General features: G+C 54.9%; 1 protein-coding gene across 3 annotated transcripts in view; it reads right to left on the reverse strand.

The window, feature by feature from the left end:
- LOC128854080 (collagen alpha-1(I) chain-like) overlaps nt 1–17,523 on the reverse strand; it is a 95,772-nt gene that overhangs the window by 4,594 nt on the left and 73,655 nt on the right. For all 3 annotated transcript variants that reach the window (XM_054083959.1, XM_054083958.1, XM_054083957.1), the window contains 33 exons: nt 17,358–17,411; nt 16,814–16,921; nt 14,410–14,463; nt 14,034–14,087; nt 13,789–13,833; nt 13,110–13,163; nt 12,745–12,789; nt 11,818–11,871; nt 11,082–11,135; nt 10,814–10,867; nt 10,544–10,597; nt 10,000–10,053; nt 9,785–9,829; nt 9,459–9,503; nt 8,553–8,660; nt 8,186–8,239; nt 7,861–7,914; nt 7,589–7,642; nt 6,694–6,801; nt 6,265–6,318; nt 5,850–5,957; nt 4,800–4,853; nt 4,621–4,674; nt 4,320–4,373; nt 3,845–3,898; nt 3,050–3,157; nt 2,804–2,857; nt 2,633–2,686; nt 2,309–2,362; nt 1,803–1,856; nt 1,576–1,629; nt 1,245–1,298; nt 483–536 (listed from right to left, as the gene is read on the reverse strand). In XM_054083959.1, the coding sequence (XP_053939934.1) occupies nt 483–536; nt 1,245–1,298; nt 1,576–1,629; nt 1,803–1,856; nt 2,309–2,362; nt 2,633–2,686; nt 2,804–2,857; nt 3,050–3,157; nt 3,845–3,898; nt 4,320–4,373; nt 4,621–4,674; nt 4,800–4,853; nt 5,850–5,957; nt 6,265–6,318; nt 6,694–6,801; nt 7,589–7,642; nt 7,861–7,914; nt 8,186–8,239; nt 8,553–8,660; nt 9,459–9,503; nt 9,785–9,829; nt 10,000–10,053; nt 10,544–10,597; nt 10,814–10,867; nt 11,082–11,135; nt 11,818–11,871; nt 12,745–12,789; nt 13,110–13,163; nt 13,789–13,833; nt 14,034–14,087; nt 14,410–14,463; nt 16,814–16,921; nt 17,358–17,411 (2,016 nt within the window). The remainder of the gene's footprint in view (nt 1–482; nt 537–1,244; nt 1,299–1,575; nt 1,630–1,802; nt 1,857–2,308; nt 2,363–2,632; nt 2,687–2,803; nt 2,858–3,049; nt 3,158–3,844; nt 3,899–4,319; nt 4,374–4,620; nt 4,675–4,799; nt 4,854–5,849; nt 5,958–6,264; nt 6,319–6,693; nt 6,802–7,588; nt 7,643–7,860; nt 7,915–8,185; nt 8,240–8,552; nt 8,661–9,458; nt 9,504–9,784; nt 9,830–9,999; nt 10,054–10,543; nt 10,598–10,813; nt 10,868–11,081; nt 11,136–11,817; nt 11,872–12,744; nt 12,790–13,109; nt 13,164–13,788; nt 13,834–14,033; nt 14,088–14,409; nt 14,464–16,813; nt 16,922–17,357; nt 17,412–17,523) is intronic.

Here is a 17,523-nt window from a genome sequence, read left to right on the forward strand (position 1 = left end):
TGGACTTTAGCTTCTGTCATTGCTCATTGAGCTCACAATAAATTTCAAGCTGTATTTATGACTGGGGTTTCATTTTCCTGAAGGCTGTGAGAAATTACCCGCCACCAGGGACTGCTTGTCACTCTTATTTACAGTCTCACAGCTGATGGATGAGACCATGAGGATGTGCTTGGCTTCTCAGGCCAAGGTTGGATCCATCAGCTCATCAGGAACGACACAGAGGAGGTTTGCGCCCATGCTGCGTCAGCATCGATGCTGAGAACAGAGGATTAAAAGATTGCATACACTGTTGCTTGCAATTCCAGGAGGATGGAGAGGCTGGAAAAGGACCTGGCGTTGTGGAAAGTCTAAAGCCCCCATCTCCCAGCACCTTGGGTCAGCCTCGAAAGAAGGATGCTGCAGTGAGCAGGGTTCAAGGAGATGGAATTAGTGATGGCATCCAGCAAATTAAACGCTTGTTGTGCCCGGTGCCTGTTGCTCACCTTGTGCCCTTTTGGTCCAGGGTCTCCTTTCACGCCCTTCAGCCCAGGAATGCCCTAAGAAAGAAAAGATGCGATGCTGCATCACCCTGTGGCTGAGCTGCTCCCGTCAGCTCCCTGGCAAGGAGGCACCACCCCACGACCAAGGTGGCCAAAAGGATACTAGGAATTCCAGGCAGTTTTAGAAACTTAGAAGCATTTCTCATCCAATCTTTGATTTTTCCTTTTGGGAGGATGTAGTTCAGGTCCCTTGGATGGTAACAGAACATCCTGCCTTTGTTTTGTGATGTTTCAATCAAGGATTTTTATTTTAAATAGAGGAAAAAACCCAATTTCCACTAATTAAAAGAAAGTATTTGAATAAGGGTTTTTTTGGCTAATGTCAACTGCTGCAGTGCAGCTGATCCCTCCAGCCTTGGCAGTTCTCTGGGAACCTGGGGATGGTCCCATGGATACAGCCCTCTGCAAGCCCTCAGCACTGCCAGGCATCAGACACTTCACTGGAAGGGAAGTATTTGGCTTCTGGAAAAACATATTGAGAATGATGTGGTTCACCTGACTGCACACACACTGCTGGGATGGCAACTGGGGAGGAGAAGACAAGGTGAGATTGGATGAACAATGGATGGATGAAACATCTAGAAACTTCACTTGTTTCAAATGAGTCTCTGCTCTGGTTGTTCGCATAGCTGGGTTACATGGTGCAACCCATAAGGGCCAAATGGGGAGCACCAGCACCCCAAAAACCTTCCAGGTAATACTCACGTAGAGTCCTTGGGGGCCCTGGGGTCCTTCTGGCCCCTCGTCACCTCGGTAGCCCTGAAATGCAAAAGTGAGAGCCCGTGGCTGGTGGGCACAGCAGTGCAGAGCAAGGCAGAAGCGATGCCCCGGTGCCTCTTGCACGGAGAGAAGCCCATGGGGGTTGGGGGAGTGGGAGACCTTCCTTGGGCTGGAAGGGACCTCGGGGACAGAGCCGTCCAGCTACACAATGCCCTTGTCTTGACCAATCCTTTCCTAAACCAGGGGTTTGGGCAGGTGGGATCACCCCCAGGTTTGGGAGCACCCTCAAACTGACAGGGCACCAATGCCAACCTACCTTGGGTCCCTGGGGACCTCTCGGGGGCCGGTGGCCTGCCTTGCCTCGCTTACCCTGGGAACAACAGATTAAAGACTCATGAGCAATTCAAAGCCGTGTTAAAGGCACTGAGCCAGCAGCCCCTCAAAGCCCTTGCTCCCCTCCCCAGGGATGCTGAACCCCTAGCAAACCAAGACCCCTCTGTAAGACCTTCCACCACTCTCCATGGGGACAATGGTGTCATTTACCCGTCTGCCGGCTTCTCCAGGCACCCCTTCTTCCCCTTCATGCCCTACATCGCCCTGGGGGAAGAAGAGATGAGAGATGTGGGATCCAACCCAGGACTGGAGAAAAGGAGCTGCTGCCCGTGTGGAGACAGAGACAGAGCTCACCAGGCGCTGTGGGACCCCAGGGATGGCCATGGTGCAGAGCTGGATAGCAAAGGGCAGGTCCCCTGTCCCCCTCCAAGGGATTTTGAAGCACCCGAGCCAGGATGGAGGCAGCCCTGTGGGGCTGGGAGGGCTGAGCTAGGGAGACCTGCTAGTCCATCACTCAAGGTCATCCAAGGACCTTGTTTGCCAGGCACGGACATGTAGCTGCCTTCACAGCAGGGAGAAACGGATCCCCCTGGGACAATCACCCCTGTTTCCTCTCCACGGACCACAATGGGGTTGACCAGGTCAGGCTCAGCCACCCCATGCCTGGTGGCTGGTCCCCCTCGAGTCCCATCTACAGAGGAGGATGTCAGAGGTACCTTTTCTCCTTTGCGACCTTTCTGCCCTTTCAGACCAGCTTGTCCCGGAGACCCCTAAAATCCCAAAGGAGAAGGAAATGCCTCCATAAGGATGCTGTGCCAGGGATGTCCCCTCCTGGCCTCCTCCTCACTCTCGACACTGCGCACAGGAGGATGCTCTAAGATGAAGGCTCCTTTTGGGAGTTTTGCCCCTCTCTGGAGCAGGCTGCGCAGAGCAGGGCTATGGAGATGTTTCAGCAGAAGCAGGAGATGATGCCCACATGGGATCTCAGCACCCCACTGCCTGCACTGGGAGCACCAGGATGGCCCCATCCTGCTCCTCACCATTTGCCCTAGTTTTCCTGGCTTGCCCGGCTCCCCTTTAGCACCCGCCAGCCCCTAGGAAAGAAAACAAAAGTCAACTCAACTCTGAAAATTAAACACCGGGGTTATTCCCCCAAATCTTGGTGGGATGTTAGAACTGTGCAGATGGACACAGCAAAGGAGCCCACTCACCTCGGTGCCACTCAGCCCCATGGCTCCAACTTCTCCTGGTGGCCCAAGAGGACCCTGAGGTCATTTGGGGACAAAACAGGAGGTTGCCATCAGCTCTAGGTTACTCACAGGAAAGCAGGAGGGTGAAGATGGAGCTAGTTGCCCAAGGTCTGAACTAGACTGTTCCCTCCAGGGATCTCCAGGGTTGGGACCTTGACAAGGAAGGCCACCCCCGCAGGGATGTTCCACGCTGGAGAGAGGAGTTACCTGCTGGCCTGGCTCTCCCTGGGCTCCCACCACTCCTCTGGCTCCTTCGTGCCCAGTGTATCCCCGGAGCCCGGGGCTGCCCGCTGGTCCCCGAGCACCCGCTGCGCCCTGCGTGCACACGGATCAGGTGGCTGCTCACGGTTCATCCAAGGCTTCAACTACACCGAGCGGTGGTTCTCACAGTCTGCTTTGCAAATCCCCCCCAAGTTTATTCTGCATCCCGACAGATGATGCCCAGGCAGAGCAGCACCACAACGTGAGAAAACTGGGATTCAGATTGGATTTATCCTACAAGCTGAGTGCAGAGCATCATCAAAACACCTGCAGCTCTGCCCAGGTCAGGATCACGACCATAAAAAGCATCTTGGGGCATCACAGGTGCTCCTTAGCACAGGGGGGTTCCTGGGAGCCCTCTGACCTCACACATACCCATGGATTCACTCTGTGGAAGCAGAAGGCAGAAGCCAAAAGCCTTGGACCTGCATCAGGCAGACTCCAACAGGCAAGCATTCATTGCAAAACGGCCGTGGCACCTTGGCACGGTTTTTAACTGCTCTATTAAAATGCCTTTAAGGAGCTTTGGCTCCAGGGAAACCAAGGAAACGATGACTCAGTTACAAAGCCATTACGGGGCAGGACTCAGGAGACACAGCCTGGCACTGGGGCTGGCAGAGCTCGCTCTGTGGCCATCCCAGGGTGAGACACAGCCCCAGCCCCGGGCTCTGCTGCTTCATCACAAGATGCCACCAGACCTCTTTCCCAGGGAAGTTTTTCAGGAGCAGGGCCAGCACTCACCGCCGGACCAGGCTTGCCACTGTCTCCCTTGACTCCATCGTCTCCAGCAAGTCCCTGTGGTGATGTTGGGGATTTAGAAGAAGCCCATTGCCACCACGTGCTACATGCTCAAATCCTTTATCTGGGTATGTTAAATATCTTCTTCCCCACAGCACGTCCAGCTGGCCATGGCACATGCCCAGGCAGCACCCAGGCACCGTGTGGGAGTGGACACGATGTGATAACGGGGAGCAGATCTTCCTCAAGGCATCCCAGACTGGAACAGCCTGATTTTCGGGGTGGGTGCATGCAAGTACTTGCTGGGAGTCAGTGCCAATATGTAAGGCATTAAAACCCCCTCCTCACTGCTGAGCCCCCCAGCCTGGACAGTTTCAGGGGCAATAAACCCTTTGGACTTTGGTTTTTATTGGAAATGGTGAAGCACTGGGAAAGCTTTCGAGAGGTCTTGGCTCTACAAGATCCCAGGCATCAATACCTCTAATCCAGAAGCACCAGTGGGTCCTTCCATGCCTCGTGGCCCTGGATCCCCCTAGGGAAGAAGGGGAAACAGCTCTGTCCCTGGCAACCCCCTTCCTTTTCTCATTGACTTTGGATCTTGGGCAACAAGACAGGGAGCAGCCCACGGCAGATCCACCAGCCTGCCCAGGTCTGACCCAGCTCCTCCAACACAACCAGCCCCACCACATCCCCCTTCAACCAAAGGCAGAAAGCTTGGAAAAGACCAGAAAAGGCATTTCACCCAGACATGAAGGGTTGGAGCCATCACCCTGCCGTACCTTGACTCCCTCAGGACCGTCAAACCCAGGAGGACCTCGGAGACCCGTCCCACCCTGCACAAGCAAAGACCCGCATTGATTCAACCCTGCCCAGTGCTCTCAGTCACAAACATGTCCCATGCCCATCACATCAGGTCTATGATCAGATGAAATGGGAGGAGGGACATGAGCTGACTTACAAACCACCCTCTGGCTCCAGCAGGTCCTGCAGCTCCGGTGACACCGACCTGGCCCTGGGACAGAGTGAAAGAAATGCTCAGCAGGTTCCCATCTGGCCAGGGGTGCAGGAGGCTGGAGTTTGGCTGCAGGCAGCATTAAGCCAGGGTTTTAGGAAACCAATAGCCTGGAGTTGGCTGGAGGCAGCATTAACCAGGCTTGTAGGAGACCAGGACAGAGCAGCGACCCTGGTGGCCCTATCAACCTTTAATCCCCTGAGTCAAAGGATTGATTAAAGTGAGAGGATACTCCAGGAGGGACAATTTAGCAGCCAAAGATAAAGACAAAGATCTCTTGATCTTATCTGTCTTAAACACTCTCTGGCTTAAAAGAGCCACTCAATGACATCTTTGAGCCAGGGAAGTCTTGCAGCTAGAACAGCAGAAGGATACAGACCAGCAATGGGGAAACTTGAGGTGGAGCCTCCTATGGACTGAGCCCCATCAGCTGGATCAACTTTGGAATCAGGACTGGTGATCTTTTTCTCTCCTTTTCTTTTTTCCTCTCTTTTTCTCATTTTGATTAACACACAGCTTATTGGAATATCAAGTTTGGGGCTGCATATTTTACACCCGTATCACAGTATGGTGTTTGGAGCCACACATTTTCAGTATCGTGTTTGTGTTTGAGGCCGCATATTCTGCCTGTGTGATGAAGCGATGTGGGCACATATTAGCAATAAACTGTTTTGTGTTTACGGATCTTCAATGTTTCCCCCCTGCCCTGTATTTCTAATTAAAGGGAATTAACGACCTTTAGCCTCCTCTCCACTTATGGCATGAGACAGGGCTGCCCAGCAAGTCCAAACCATCCCTTTGTATTAACAAGACCTAATTTTGGTGTCCTGCCCATGAGCCATGAAACTCCTGAATTTAGATTTGCCAATTCTTGGTGGTTTCTGCAGCTCCTGGAGCCCAAGATTTCCTAAGAAAGGTGAGCTCCCTCCACAGCACCTGTCAGCCTGCAGGGATGCTGGAAGCCCGTGGGCTGAGGCAGTCCCTCTCAGTACTTGCCAGCAAACCTTCTCGTCCCTTCTCTCCTTTATGGCCTTTTCCTCCAATTTTCCCCATCGCAGCTCCCAGGCCAGGTGCTCCAGGAGGGCCCTTGGGCCCAGCATCACCCTGCTCAGGGATGGAAACAGAAGCATCACCACAGAGAGGAAAAAGGAACAGCAACTAAATAAGCTTCTGGATGGATATGATGGGTTTCGCCCTCTCCCTGGGTGCTGCAGACAGAAGTTCAACCTAGGGTGCTCAGGAGAGGTGCTGATGCCAAGTCTGTGTCCTGCATCTCCAGTGGTCCTCAGCCACGGAGTCACCCCTGTCCTGCTTCTGCTCCCACCACAGCAAACAGAGCAGCGGAGGGTGAGCAGGTTATGGGTGTCCCCAAGGTGCTGTAAGGAGGGACAGGGTCAGAAGCACTCCTCACCTTCTGTCCCTGTGGTCCTGGCTCGCCCGGGTCTCCAGCATCACCAACATCACCCTGCCCAGAGTGGAAATATCAGCATCAGATGCAGGCGCGGCTCCCCATCCCCATTCCAGGGGCGTTAAAAGCTGAGCTCTGACTTCCATGGGCTTCGCCATCCTCCTCTGGCTGAGATTTTGATGCTGGGTAAGAGATGGCCCTGCAGCTTTACCTGCACCAGGAGGTCACCCCCAGCCATGACCCATAAGGACAAAACGCTGAGCATAGCCCAGCAAGGGGACCCCAAAGCATCAGCCCCCTTCTTCCATAGGGGCATCTCAGCTTGTTTCTGGCAAACCCATAGCACGAGTGCTTGTCCAGAGCCAGGGTGGCACACCTTTCCTGTCCCCATCCCCTGGCAGAGGGTGCCGAGGTGTCAGCCAGCACACCTACCTCCTTCCCTTGCTCTCCAGGCCTCCCTGCCAGCCCCTCTGGTCCATCTTCCCCTGGTTCCCCGGGGTCCCCTCTCATGCCTGGAGCTCCACAGGTTCCTGCCTCTCCCTGGACAGGATGGAGATGACCAGGATTATTCTTGGCTGTCTTTTCCAGCTGACCCTGGCTCAACCCTCCATTGTTTCCCACCATATAGTTTCCCTTATGCCAGGTAACAAAACTCTGAGGGGACCTGGAGCCCCCTACTAATCCCCAATATAAGAAGGATACGGAACTGTTGGAATGGGTCCAGATGAGGCTACAAAGATCATTTGAGGGCTGGAGCATCTCTGCTACAAGAACAGGCTGAGAGAGATGAGGTTGTTCATCCTGGAGAAGAGAAGGCTCCAGGGAGACCCTAGAGCAGCTTCCAGGGCTGAAAGGGGCTCCAGGAAAGCTGGGGAGGGACTTTTTACAAGTGCCTGGAGTGATAGGATGGGAGGGATTTAAATTGGAAGGGGGAAAATTTAGATTAGACATTAGGAAGAAATATTTCATGATGAGGATGGGAAGGTCGCCCAGAGTAGTGGTGGCTGCCCCATCCCTGGAGGTGTTCCAGGCCAGGTTGGATGGGGCTTGGAGCAACTGGATCTGGTGGGAGGTGTCCCTGCCCATGGAAGGGGGATAGGCTTTGAGGTCCTTTCCAATGCAAACCACTCTGTGATTCTATGATTCTACAATGCCCTGTGACATAAATCCCCAGTGACAATGCCCTGTGACATAAATCCCCAGGCACATGCATGTTGGGAGCATATTTCAAACAGCCCTGTGTGGATTTAGGTGCACCCACCCCTTCAGCAGCAGGGCCAAGAGATCCCAGTGCTACCAGACATACCAGTACCCATCAAGAACCAACCTGTTCACCTTTGGGTCCCAGCTGACCCTCTCCTCCTGGTGGTCCTGGTGGTCCCTGAGGAGAAAACACACAGCCTGGCCCTAGCACAGCTCATTTACCCAGCGCTACACAAAGCCTTTGCCTCAGCTAGTGCAGACCCAGCTTTAACCTGCTCGTTGAGACGAGACTCGGCAACCTCCTCCCTGCATTTCCTCTCCCAGAGGAGACACGCAGAGAAAGGCAGGCTGGAGCAACCCCAGAGAGGGAAGGGCAGGGTCATCCAGCTGAGGTACCTGCTCGCCATCCAGCCCACTTATGCCGGCTTCCCCGGGGTCTCCTGCGTCACCCTGCCAGAGGACAGACAGATATTAGGACAGGCAGCTATGGTGGTCCTCCACACACTCTACTGCCCTGGGCCCCACAGCAGGGCTTCCAAAGCTCTTCTCCCACTTTGCTCCAAACATGTATATACCCATCCCATTGGGCAAAGCCTGTGGCAAAACTGGGAGGTGCACTTGCATCCACAGCCCAGGGAGGAAAACCCCACTTTGGGCAAGCAGAATGACCCTAAGACTCTGCCTGCCTGGGCAGCTCAAGCCCTACCTTCTCTGTCCTTACCTTCTCTCCTTTCATCCCTGCAGGCCCTTCAGGTCCCTTTGGACCTTCCTGTCCCTGAAAACAAACAGTCCGTATTAGCAGGAAGGCATTGCACCAGCTCAGGAGGTCTTTGCAGTTTCTGAGCATGGGTGGCAGGGGCTGTGAGTCCCCAGCACACCACGTCTCCATGGGCAGAGAAACGACTTGCAGCTTCTCAAGCCCCTTGCACCGCATTCCTCTTTCCTTCTCTTCCTGCAGGTGCTTTTGAGAGGTCCCTGCTGGTGTTGCACCAGCAAAACTGCTGCACTGGGTCCTACCAGCAGAGAGCAAATGGCTAAGATAGGGGGTTGTGATGTCCATCAACTGAAGGAGCCACCTCTACACTCACCGGATACCCAGGTGGGCCAGCAGCACCGGCCGCTCCTGGAGCCCCTGTTTCTCCTGCCAAGCCAGGCTTCCCAGGGACGCCGTCCAGCCCCCGCATGCCAGGAACACCCTGCAAGGCCAAAAGGCTGCTTAGACACTCCCCCGGGTGCAGCTCCGGGGAGAGCAATGCCAGCGGGAGCCCTGTGTCTGAATCACTTGGGCCACCATGGGGTCTGCAAGGTGCCACCTGCGCCTGGTGGGTCCCAGTGCCTCATGATTGCAGAAGGACACTTATGTCCCCATACCTGACTTGTCACCACCCAACTACCCATGCGGAGTTTGGGTCATTCTCTGCCCCACAACCAGCCCAGGGATGAAGCTGCCTCCAGAGTGGGCACCTATCCACCATCAGAAGGGCAACAGAGCTGGTGAAGTGTCTGAAGCACAGCTCTTATGAGGAGCGGCTGAGGGACCTGGAGCTGTTTAGTCTGGAGAAGAAGAGGCTGAGGGGAGACCTCAGCGCTCTCTGTGGCTCCTGGAAAGGAGGTCGTGGTGAGGTGGGTGCTGGGCTCTTCTGCCAAGTAACAAATGATAGGGTGAAAGGAAACAGCCTCAAGTTGCGCCAGGGGAGGTTTAGACTGGATATTAAGGAAAAAATTCTTCATAGAAAGGGTTGTCAAGCACTGGCAGAGGCTGCTCAGGACAGTGATAGAGTCACCATCCCTGGAGGGATTTAAAAGACACGTAGAAATGGCTTTTAGGGACATGGTTTAGAGGTGGGCTTGCAGCGCTAGGTGAAGCGTTGAACTTGGTGATCTTAAAAGTCTTTTGCAATTTAAACAACTCTGTTTCTATGATTCTCTCCCATTGGACATCACCCAGTTTCAACCTACAGAGCATCTCTGCACACTACAGCTCTCTCACTTACAGGCAGTCCTGGCAGCCCTCGAGGACCTGGGTCGCCCGCTCTGCCCTGAAATAAGAAGGATGCTCAGCAGTGTGTTCACAGCCAGGAGGCACAGGGTCCCCAAGCGGGATGAGGCTTCACTCAGACCACCCTTATACGCCCAGGCAACCTCAACGGTGTCCATGAAGCCTCAGGACAAAACCCAGCCAGCAAAGAGCAGGATCAGGATGCTGCCGGCTCTCCAAAAGGGAACCGGGACTCATGTTGTTAATGCTATAGACAACAAACGGTATATATTGCAGAGTACGGCACATCTGCAGGGACATGGGGAGCATGATGAGCCCTACCTGGGAGCCAGGAGCACCTCGTGGTCCAGGGGGACCTGGCAGAGCCTGGGGGAAGAAAAGGCCATCAGAGTGCCAGACCGCAGCTTTGACTGATCCCCTTCCCCTAATTTAGCCTCTTGATGCTGGTGGCAAAGGTTTCCATCTGGCAAAGGTGACTAACTCAGTGCTTCTCCGGCGAGGCTGGAGCTGCCCAGGCAGCACCAAACAGCACTCACCTTGGGACCAGCTTTTCCTGGAAATCCTGGTGGGCCTCGGGCTCCCATTTCTCCCTGTTGTGAAGCAAGAAAGGTTTCCTTTCTGCCCTATGTTTTAATACATGATCTCTTAAAAAAAAACCCAAAACACAGGAGCCCAGCATCTTATGATGCTGGTTCACCCAGCACGGCAGCCAGCTCCAGGCGTCCTCCTCCCACTGCTCCTGCAAGCCCTGGCATGGCTGATGGCCATCACCACCCAAAACCACCCATTGGGTGAGGGTGGAGAGGCCCTGGCCCAGGTTGCCCAGAGCAGTGGTGGCTGCCCCATCCCTGGAGGTGTTCAAGGCCAGGTTGGATGGGGCTTGGAGCAACTGGATCCAGTGGGAGGTGTCCCATGGCAGGGGGTCGAACTGGATGGGCTTTAAGGTCCCTTCCAACCCAAATCATTCCATGATTGTATGATTCATTCTATGATCAACAGCCCAGCCCAAAAGTGTTTCTGAAGCCACAACTCCCATCCCAGTGCACCCAATCGCTGCAGTGCTGGATTTTCCAGCCTTACCTTGTCTCCCCTGCGTCCCGGCCTCCCGCGGTCACCAGCCGGTCCTGGGTAGCCCTGGGGAGAGAAGGGTAGTTAGGAAACAGCTAAGGCTGCCTGGCATCTCTGGGATTCTGGGAGAAGGGAGCTGTTGAGGCTGAGCTTTTGCCTGGGCACGGCAGGAGCACTGGCAGGATGGAGGCAGCACCGCTCCAGCGAGCCTTCCCCCAACCCAGCTGCTGCCCACAAGTAGGCAGCACCGTAACCCCTACACAGGACAGGTCTACCACTTACATGGGTGCCAACAGGTCCTTGTGGCCCCTCCAAGCCAGGCTTCCCAGGCAGGCCCTGCCAAGCAAGATGAAGGAATTAATGAGCCTCCACTCCCAGGATGCAGACAGGCATCTTCTCATCCTTGCTGTCCACATCTGAACCCACAGCATCCCGACAACTCTCCCCATGACAATCAGGAACCTCTCAGTGATGGTGAACACACCACCATCACTTCTCCAACCAGAACCTCCCTGACATGCCCATGTTCCCTCCAAGTCCCAGCTCTCACCTTTGGGCCAAGGCAACCTGGGTCTCCATCAGGCCCACGTTTTCCCAGAGCACCCTTTGGAAATATTTGAGGAGGAGACGTCAGTCAGAAGGTTGAGAAGAAACAAGACCCACTGAGTCACTGCTGCCGCCTCTCTGCTCATAGACAGGTCCAAACCAGGTCACTGGGGACAAATTGCCGCTGTGACCCATCCCCATGGCTCCTGCACACCAGCACCCCATAGCTCTACAGGGGGTTCTCACCAGGAAAGGTGATGATACTCATTCTCAGGGTCATCACCCAGCCCAGATGAGAGGGAGGAGCTCGCAGGCATTGCTCTGGGTCTCCATCCTGCTGGGTAAAGACTTGGGAACTGTCTTTCCTGAGCCTGTACCACCTGTTTCCACCCAGGATGCAACAAACATTTCAATCCCCTCCCAGGACAACATCCAGGTGGGAAGAGTTTCCATGGGCTGCTGTTCCCCACAGAGTCCCCTACTGAGCTTGGGAAAGCTGCAAAGTCCCTTGGGCAGGCTTATTCCCTGCAGAAATTGCTCTGCTCTTCCCTAGCTCCAGCTATTTCTACCACTGAGGCTTTTTTATGCCTCAAGAAACAAGTCCAGCCCTACGAATGCCCTGACCTCCCACCGGTTCCCCAAAGGGGGACATTCCCACACACCCCACCAGTAGGACCAGCCCTGCTGACTTCCCACCTAAGGAAATGCAGAGTTCATGCAGAAGGAAGGTTTTTCCTTACTATCGAGCCAGGAGGTCCTGTGTTCCCTTGGCCCCCCTGCAAGCCAGCAAAACCCTGGAGGAAAGGGCAGAAGATGAGAGATGGGGGAAAGCAGAAGAAGGAGGGGTGGAATCATAGAATCATAGCGTGGTTTAGGTTGGAAGGGACCTCAAAGCCCATCCAGTTCTACCCTCTGCCATGGGCAGGGACACCTCCTACTGGATCTGGTTGCTCAAAGCCCCATCCAACCTGGCTTTGAACACCTCCAGGGATGGGGCAGCCACAACTTCTTTGGGCAACCTGGGCCAGTGCTTCCCCACTGGAGAGGCAGTTTGTGGTCAGAGAGCAACCCAAAGCCGAGCCCAGCACCCGGGGCTAGGAGCAGGCGAATGGCTCAGCCTGTCGAGGGCTTCCCACTTCAAACCAGCTCTTTGGTTTCTCATTGCAGAAGCTGCCATGCGGCTCTGTGTACCCACACACATGACACCCACACGCGCATCTAGACAGTGAACAGCAGACTCTGAGGTGCATCTCTTTGACCCAAGGCTGAAAACATCTTATATTTTCTTTTGAGGAAAGTATCAGACTTTTTTTTTTTTCTTTTGCATTTCAGAGCAAAAATAAATGAAAACAAGAAATCCCACAGAAAGGAAAGCCTGCCACCAGCGCAGGTTTTGTTGATGGGCCTGTTTTGGACAGCAGGGCCAGGGATGAGAAATTGTTTTGCAATAACCAGTTCTTAAACATGCTGCCCCACTCCTTCACCCTTCAACATGATGCTCAGCAGTTCCATGCCTGCAGACACACTCTAACTATTCTCATTCCTTCAAGGCCACCCACCACCTCTGCCCCATTGCATGGACACGCTTTTGAGGCACAATCCCAAGGGGACAGAACCAAGTGGAGGGAGGAAGGTCAGGAATCAGACAGTTGTGCAGCTCTACTCACAGGTGGTCCCCTCCTTCCCGGGCTGCCCACTGTCCCTGAGGGACCCTGCAGGACAAGGCAGATGATGATGAGGACGGGGAAGCACAGGCAGCCTCTCCCAGTCCCACTGTGCCAACTCATGCACACGGGATCACCAACGTGCAGAGCCAGGCTGTCCCCGGGGCTGCCCTGTGTGACTATGACACCGCTGGGGACAGCCTGGCTCTGCAGATAGCATTAATGCCTAACATGATGTCCAGGTGTTGACCCACATGGCCATGGGGATGGTTGGTAAGTCTCCCACCAGTGGTCTCATCTCTCCTTCTCAATACAGCCCACTGTCCCACCCCTCACCCACAGCCAAGTACAGAGTGTAGGATGGGAACCTGTGTACCAGGCTTTCCTTCTGCACCTTCCGCTCCAGGAATGCCCCTCAAACCCTGGAAGGAGAGTCTTGTCTTAGGAAAGGAGAACCCAGCAGCAGGGTGCCCCCTCCAAGGGCTCATCCAGACCCACAGCCTCCCTCCAGTATTAAAATGTGGCAAATTGGCAGCGGCATGGTGCCCAGGGTGCTCATCTGGTCTGTTTTGAGCCCTGGGTTCATTAATGCACAGCTCATCTTCCCAACAGCTCCTCCTCCTTGCTCCATCCCATCTTTGGTTGTGATGAGTAGGAAATACCAAGGGTGTGGGAGGAAAACCGTTCCCCCATGAACACCTCAACCATGTTTCTTTCCCCATCTTGCCCCTGTTATTTATTCCTGGATTCTTCACCAAACATGACTCTGAATAACAGAATTTTCTTAAAAAGGTGTTATTTCCTGAATTTTCTATGCTCGGGGTAAGAGAGAGGTTGTTGTGTTGGGCAGGTGGTTTGTCAAAACACTTCATACAACGTGCAAAAGCCTGAGCTGCTCATTCCCAACTTATTCTATGCAAATTCCCGAGCAGAGCCTAACCCTATGATCCAGCTGCACTCCTGGATGCTGATCCCCGAGAGCTGTCCCTGTCCCAGCACTGATAGCACCACACGTCAGCACAGGGACGTGGGTTATCTGCTACTTACGGGCAGCCCAGGGACTCCAACCAGCCCACGCTGACCCACACGGCCCTGGAAAACAGCCAGCGTTAAGAAAAGCATCCTCCTGTCAGCAATAAAGCTCTGGAGGCAAAGCTGGTGCTTGATGATGCCATGGCTTGGCCCCAGCACACGTCAAGCCACCAAACAAGGTGTCTCCAAGGTTGTTTCAATCTCCTATGGCCAAAGGTGCTCCATGATTCAGCTACAAGTACCAGCACCCCATTAGTTACCCGGGCTCCCCGTGGTCCTGGGGTTCCCTTCGGGCCATCAGGTCCTCGGCCTCCCTAAAATTCACACAAAGGGCAACAGTCACTTTAGGTCACTCCACAGGTCCACCTGAGCCCCTCCATCCCAGTGAGCACCAAGGGGACCCATCCAACCACCACCACCACATCGGCGAGTGGGTGCACGGCTGTAGCAGATGCAGGGATGCCATGCACGAGGAAGGGGGACAAGAGGCTGGCAAGAGGGGACATCACGATGCTGTTCTCTGGGTGCTGGAACCCATACGCTGGAGGTCATAGGGCGAGAGACCGCATCTATGCGCTCTGCATGAGGATGAGGGTAGGCTGTGGGGAACCAGAGGACACAGTCGCCAGCACTGACCTTGGGTCCCTCGCTGCTGTTCAGCCCCGTTGGGCCGATCTGACCTTCTTCTCCCTGCCACAAGAGAGAAGATGAGTTGGCCAGAGCAAAGGCAGCCTCTGATCCTCTTCCTGCTTCTCCAGCCATGGCCTCCATCCCCCCGTGGTGTGGGGAGAAACACAGGCGGCGTGGCCAGAGGTGACATTAATTAATTGATGATGTGACCTGGGGCACCAGCCGAGCGTCAGGGTGGGGATGTCCACTGCCCCCAGAAAGACAAAACCAGTCACAGAAAAAGACCTCAGTGGGTTCAGTGCCGGCCCAAAGCAGCAGAGTTGAATATTTTTGCTTCCTGCTGATCAAATGAAAGGCAGTTTTAAGGAGTGATGTGCCGAGGGCTCCTGCCCGCTCAGATCCAGCCCTGGCAGGGGCACAGCCTGGATCCCAGCTCCAAGCCAACGCGTGGGACGGCAGCGCTGCTTGGCCTGGTGGAAAAGGCCACCACCTGGCAGTGAGATGAGTCGTGCTGCATCTCCATCTCTTAGAGAGGTGGGAGGATTCATTTCTCATCCTGAGGAGTGAATGTGAGAGCAGAGCCGGGGGGAGGGCATCACACGCAGGGGGATGCTGCAGACCAGAAGGGTGGGAGCTGGGTGGGAAAATATAAACCCTCTTTCGCCCTCTCCTGAGAAGCTGGAAGTCACTACAGATACGCAGCCTGCCTGGTTACAATTCCCAAGTAGAAATATCGATCTGCAGCTCATTCGTCCACCGTTACAGCTCACACTGAGCACACGGTGCAGGGAAAAGCACTCTAAAGAGGCTGAGAGGGTTGGGGCTGTTCAGCTTGGAGAAGAGAAGGCTCCAGGGAGACCCTAGAGCAGCTGCCAGGGCTGAAAGGGGCTCCAGGAAAGCTGGGGAGGGACTTTTTACAAAGGCCTGAAGTGATAGGATGGGAGGGATTTAAATTGGAAGGGGGAAAATTTAGATTAGACATTAGGAAGAAATTTTTCATGATGAGGGTGGGGAGGCCCTGGCCCAGGTTGCCCAGAGCAGTGGTGGCTTCTCCATCCCTGGAGATGTTCAAGGCCAGGGTGGATGGGGCTTTGAGCAACCATATCCAGTGGGAGGTGTCCCTGCCCGTGGCAGGGGTGGGAGTGGATGGGCTTTGAGGTCTCTTCCAACCCAAACCATTCTGTGATTCTATGATTAAAAATTGTGCCTTGTCTCTGTGACTCCTTCAGTGCTGCTCTTGGGAGCTGGTGAGGGTCAGGGCTCGGCAATAGAGCTGGTGAGAAGCAGGGCAGCTGGCTGGACAACAGCAGCCCTCTGGAGCTGCCAGCACAGGCTCCAGGAGGCAGAGAGCCTGGCAGGAATCGGAGATGAACATCAGGTCAAAAGACCAATCTACGATCCCAGTGCTCTCAAAATCCTTGCAAAGAGTGCTGACATGGAGCAAGGACTCAGCAGGAACCCTGAAAGGATGCTTGGGCAGAGGCAGCTGGGCAGGGCTGCCCTCAGACCTGCTGGAAATCCCCTGCTGAAAGCTGCCCTCTCCTCACATCGCTGAATCCACCAGCTGATTTGGGGTACAGCCGAGGGGGCTGGTGCAGCTGCGTGACAGCTCTTGGTGCTGAGGGCATCTGTGACGCCAAAGATGGAGACTTTGAGCTGTGCAGAGAGAGACGCTGTTAGAGAGCTCCTTTATCCTGCACCAGCTCCCCATAGCCCCAACAAGCGTGGAAATCATCAGTACTGCTGCCAGGTGGGCTTTTGGCTGGGGACAGCCCAGTGCCTTGAGCCCACAGGAGGAAGAGGCAGTGAAAGGTGGCAGAGAAGCCTGGGACCATAGAATTACAGAATGGTTTGGGTTGGAAGGGACCTCAAAGCCCATCCATACCACCTCCCTGTCATGGGCAGGGACATCTCCCACTGGATCAGGGGGCTCCAAGCCCCATCCAACCTGGCCTTGAACACCTCCAGGGATGGGGCAGCCACCACTGCTCTGGGCAACCTGGGGCAGGGCCTCCCCATCCTCGTCATGAAAAATTTCTTCCTAATGTCTAATCTAAATCTTCCTCCCTCCAATTAAAAGCTATTGCTCCTTGTCCTGTCACTACAGGCCCTTGTATGGATACTGGAGGGGACCTGGGATTAGGCAGTGGAAGAGACAGATCCTGCAGTGCCTGTGCCAGCATCACGGCAACGAGTGGTCCCTGGGCAGGTACCAAGGCACACTGCTCAACATCCAGGCTCAGAGGAAGGCAGGAGTGCTCATCCCCAGTAGCGCTGGGGCACATCAGCACTGCCCACGCTGCCTGTATCCCTCAGGGCTGTCCCCTCCCCACGCCACCTGCCTCATGACATGACGCTGGGCACACACGTGTCCCACCAAGTGACATCGCAGACCAGCCACAGCACTTACATCTGGTCCCCGGGGCCCTGCTGCTCCTCGCGGACCAGGAAAGCCCTGCAAGCCAACCTGGCCCCGAGTCCCTGGGGGTCCTTTGGCTCCTTGTGCTCCATGTGGACCCTTGAAAGAAGAAGACACAGCATGTTCCAGCAGGGCTTGCAAACAGGAGGGACAGCCGGTGCCTGGGGCTCCCTATTCCAAGGGCAGGAAGCCTCCAGAGAGCCCATCACTTGCTACCCCACCTCTCTGCACACTCGGCCTTTGGCAAGGGGCCACTCTGGGCAAACACCCCACAACCCTCCTCCAAGAGCATCCCTGGGGCAGCAACAATGGGGCAATATAATGTTTTTTTAAACAGCCAAAGCAAGGATGAATTAGGGGCAGCAGCGTGGTGGGATGAAGCGGAGTTTGAGCTACTTGGCTCTCACAGCCCCCAAACGCCTCTGGGTCCCTGGACATCCACAGAAACTCATCCCCCAGCTGGAAAATGGCACAGTTGAGCAACAAAAAGGAAAGTAACTTGAGGAACCCCTCCGCAAGCCTGGGTACGTGGTACCTTCTCTCCTTTGACTCCCAGGTCTCCCTTGGCTCCACCTGGACCCCGACAGCCCTGCAAGAGCAGCAGATGTAGAGGGTGCACTCAGGAAACTATGTTTTGCCAGTCCTTGCAGTCAGAGCACACTGTGATTTGATTTTGGCATCAAAGAAAGGTAGTTTTGCCC

Source organism: Cuculus canorus, chromosome 19 (assembly GCF_017976375.1).
Source record: "Cuculus canorus isolate bCucCan1 chromosome 19, bCucCan1.pri, whole genome shotgun sequence".
Classification (NCBI taxonomy): Eukaryota; Metazoa; Chordata; class Aves; order Cuculiformes; family Cuculidae; genus Cuculus; species Cuculus canorus.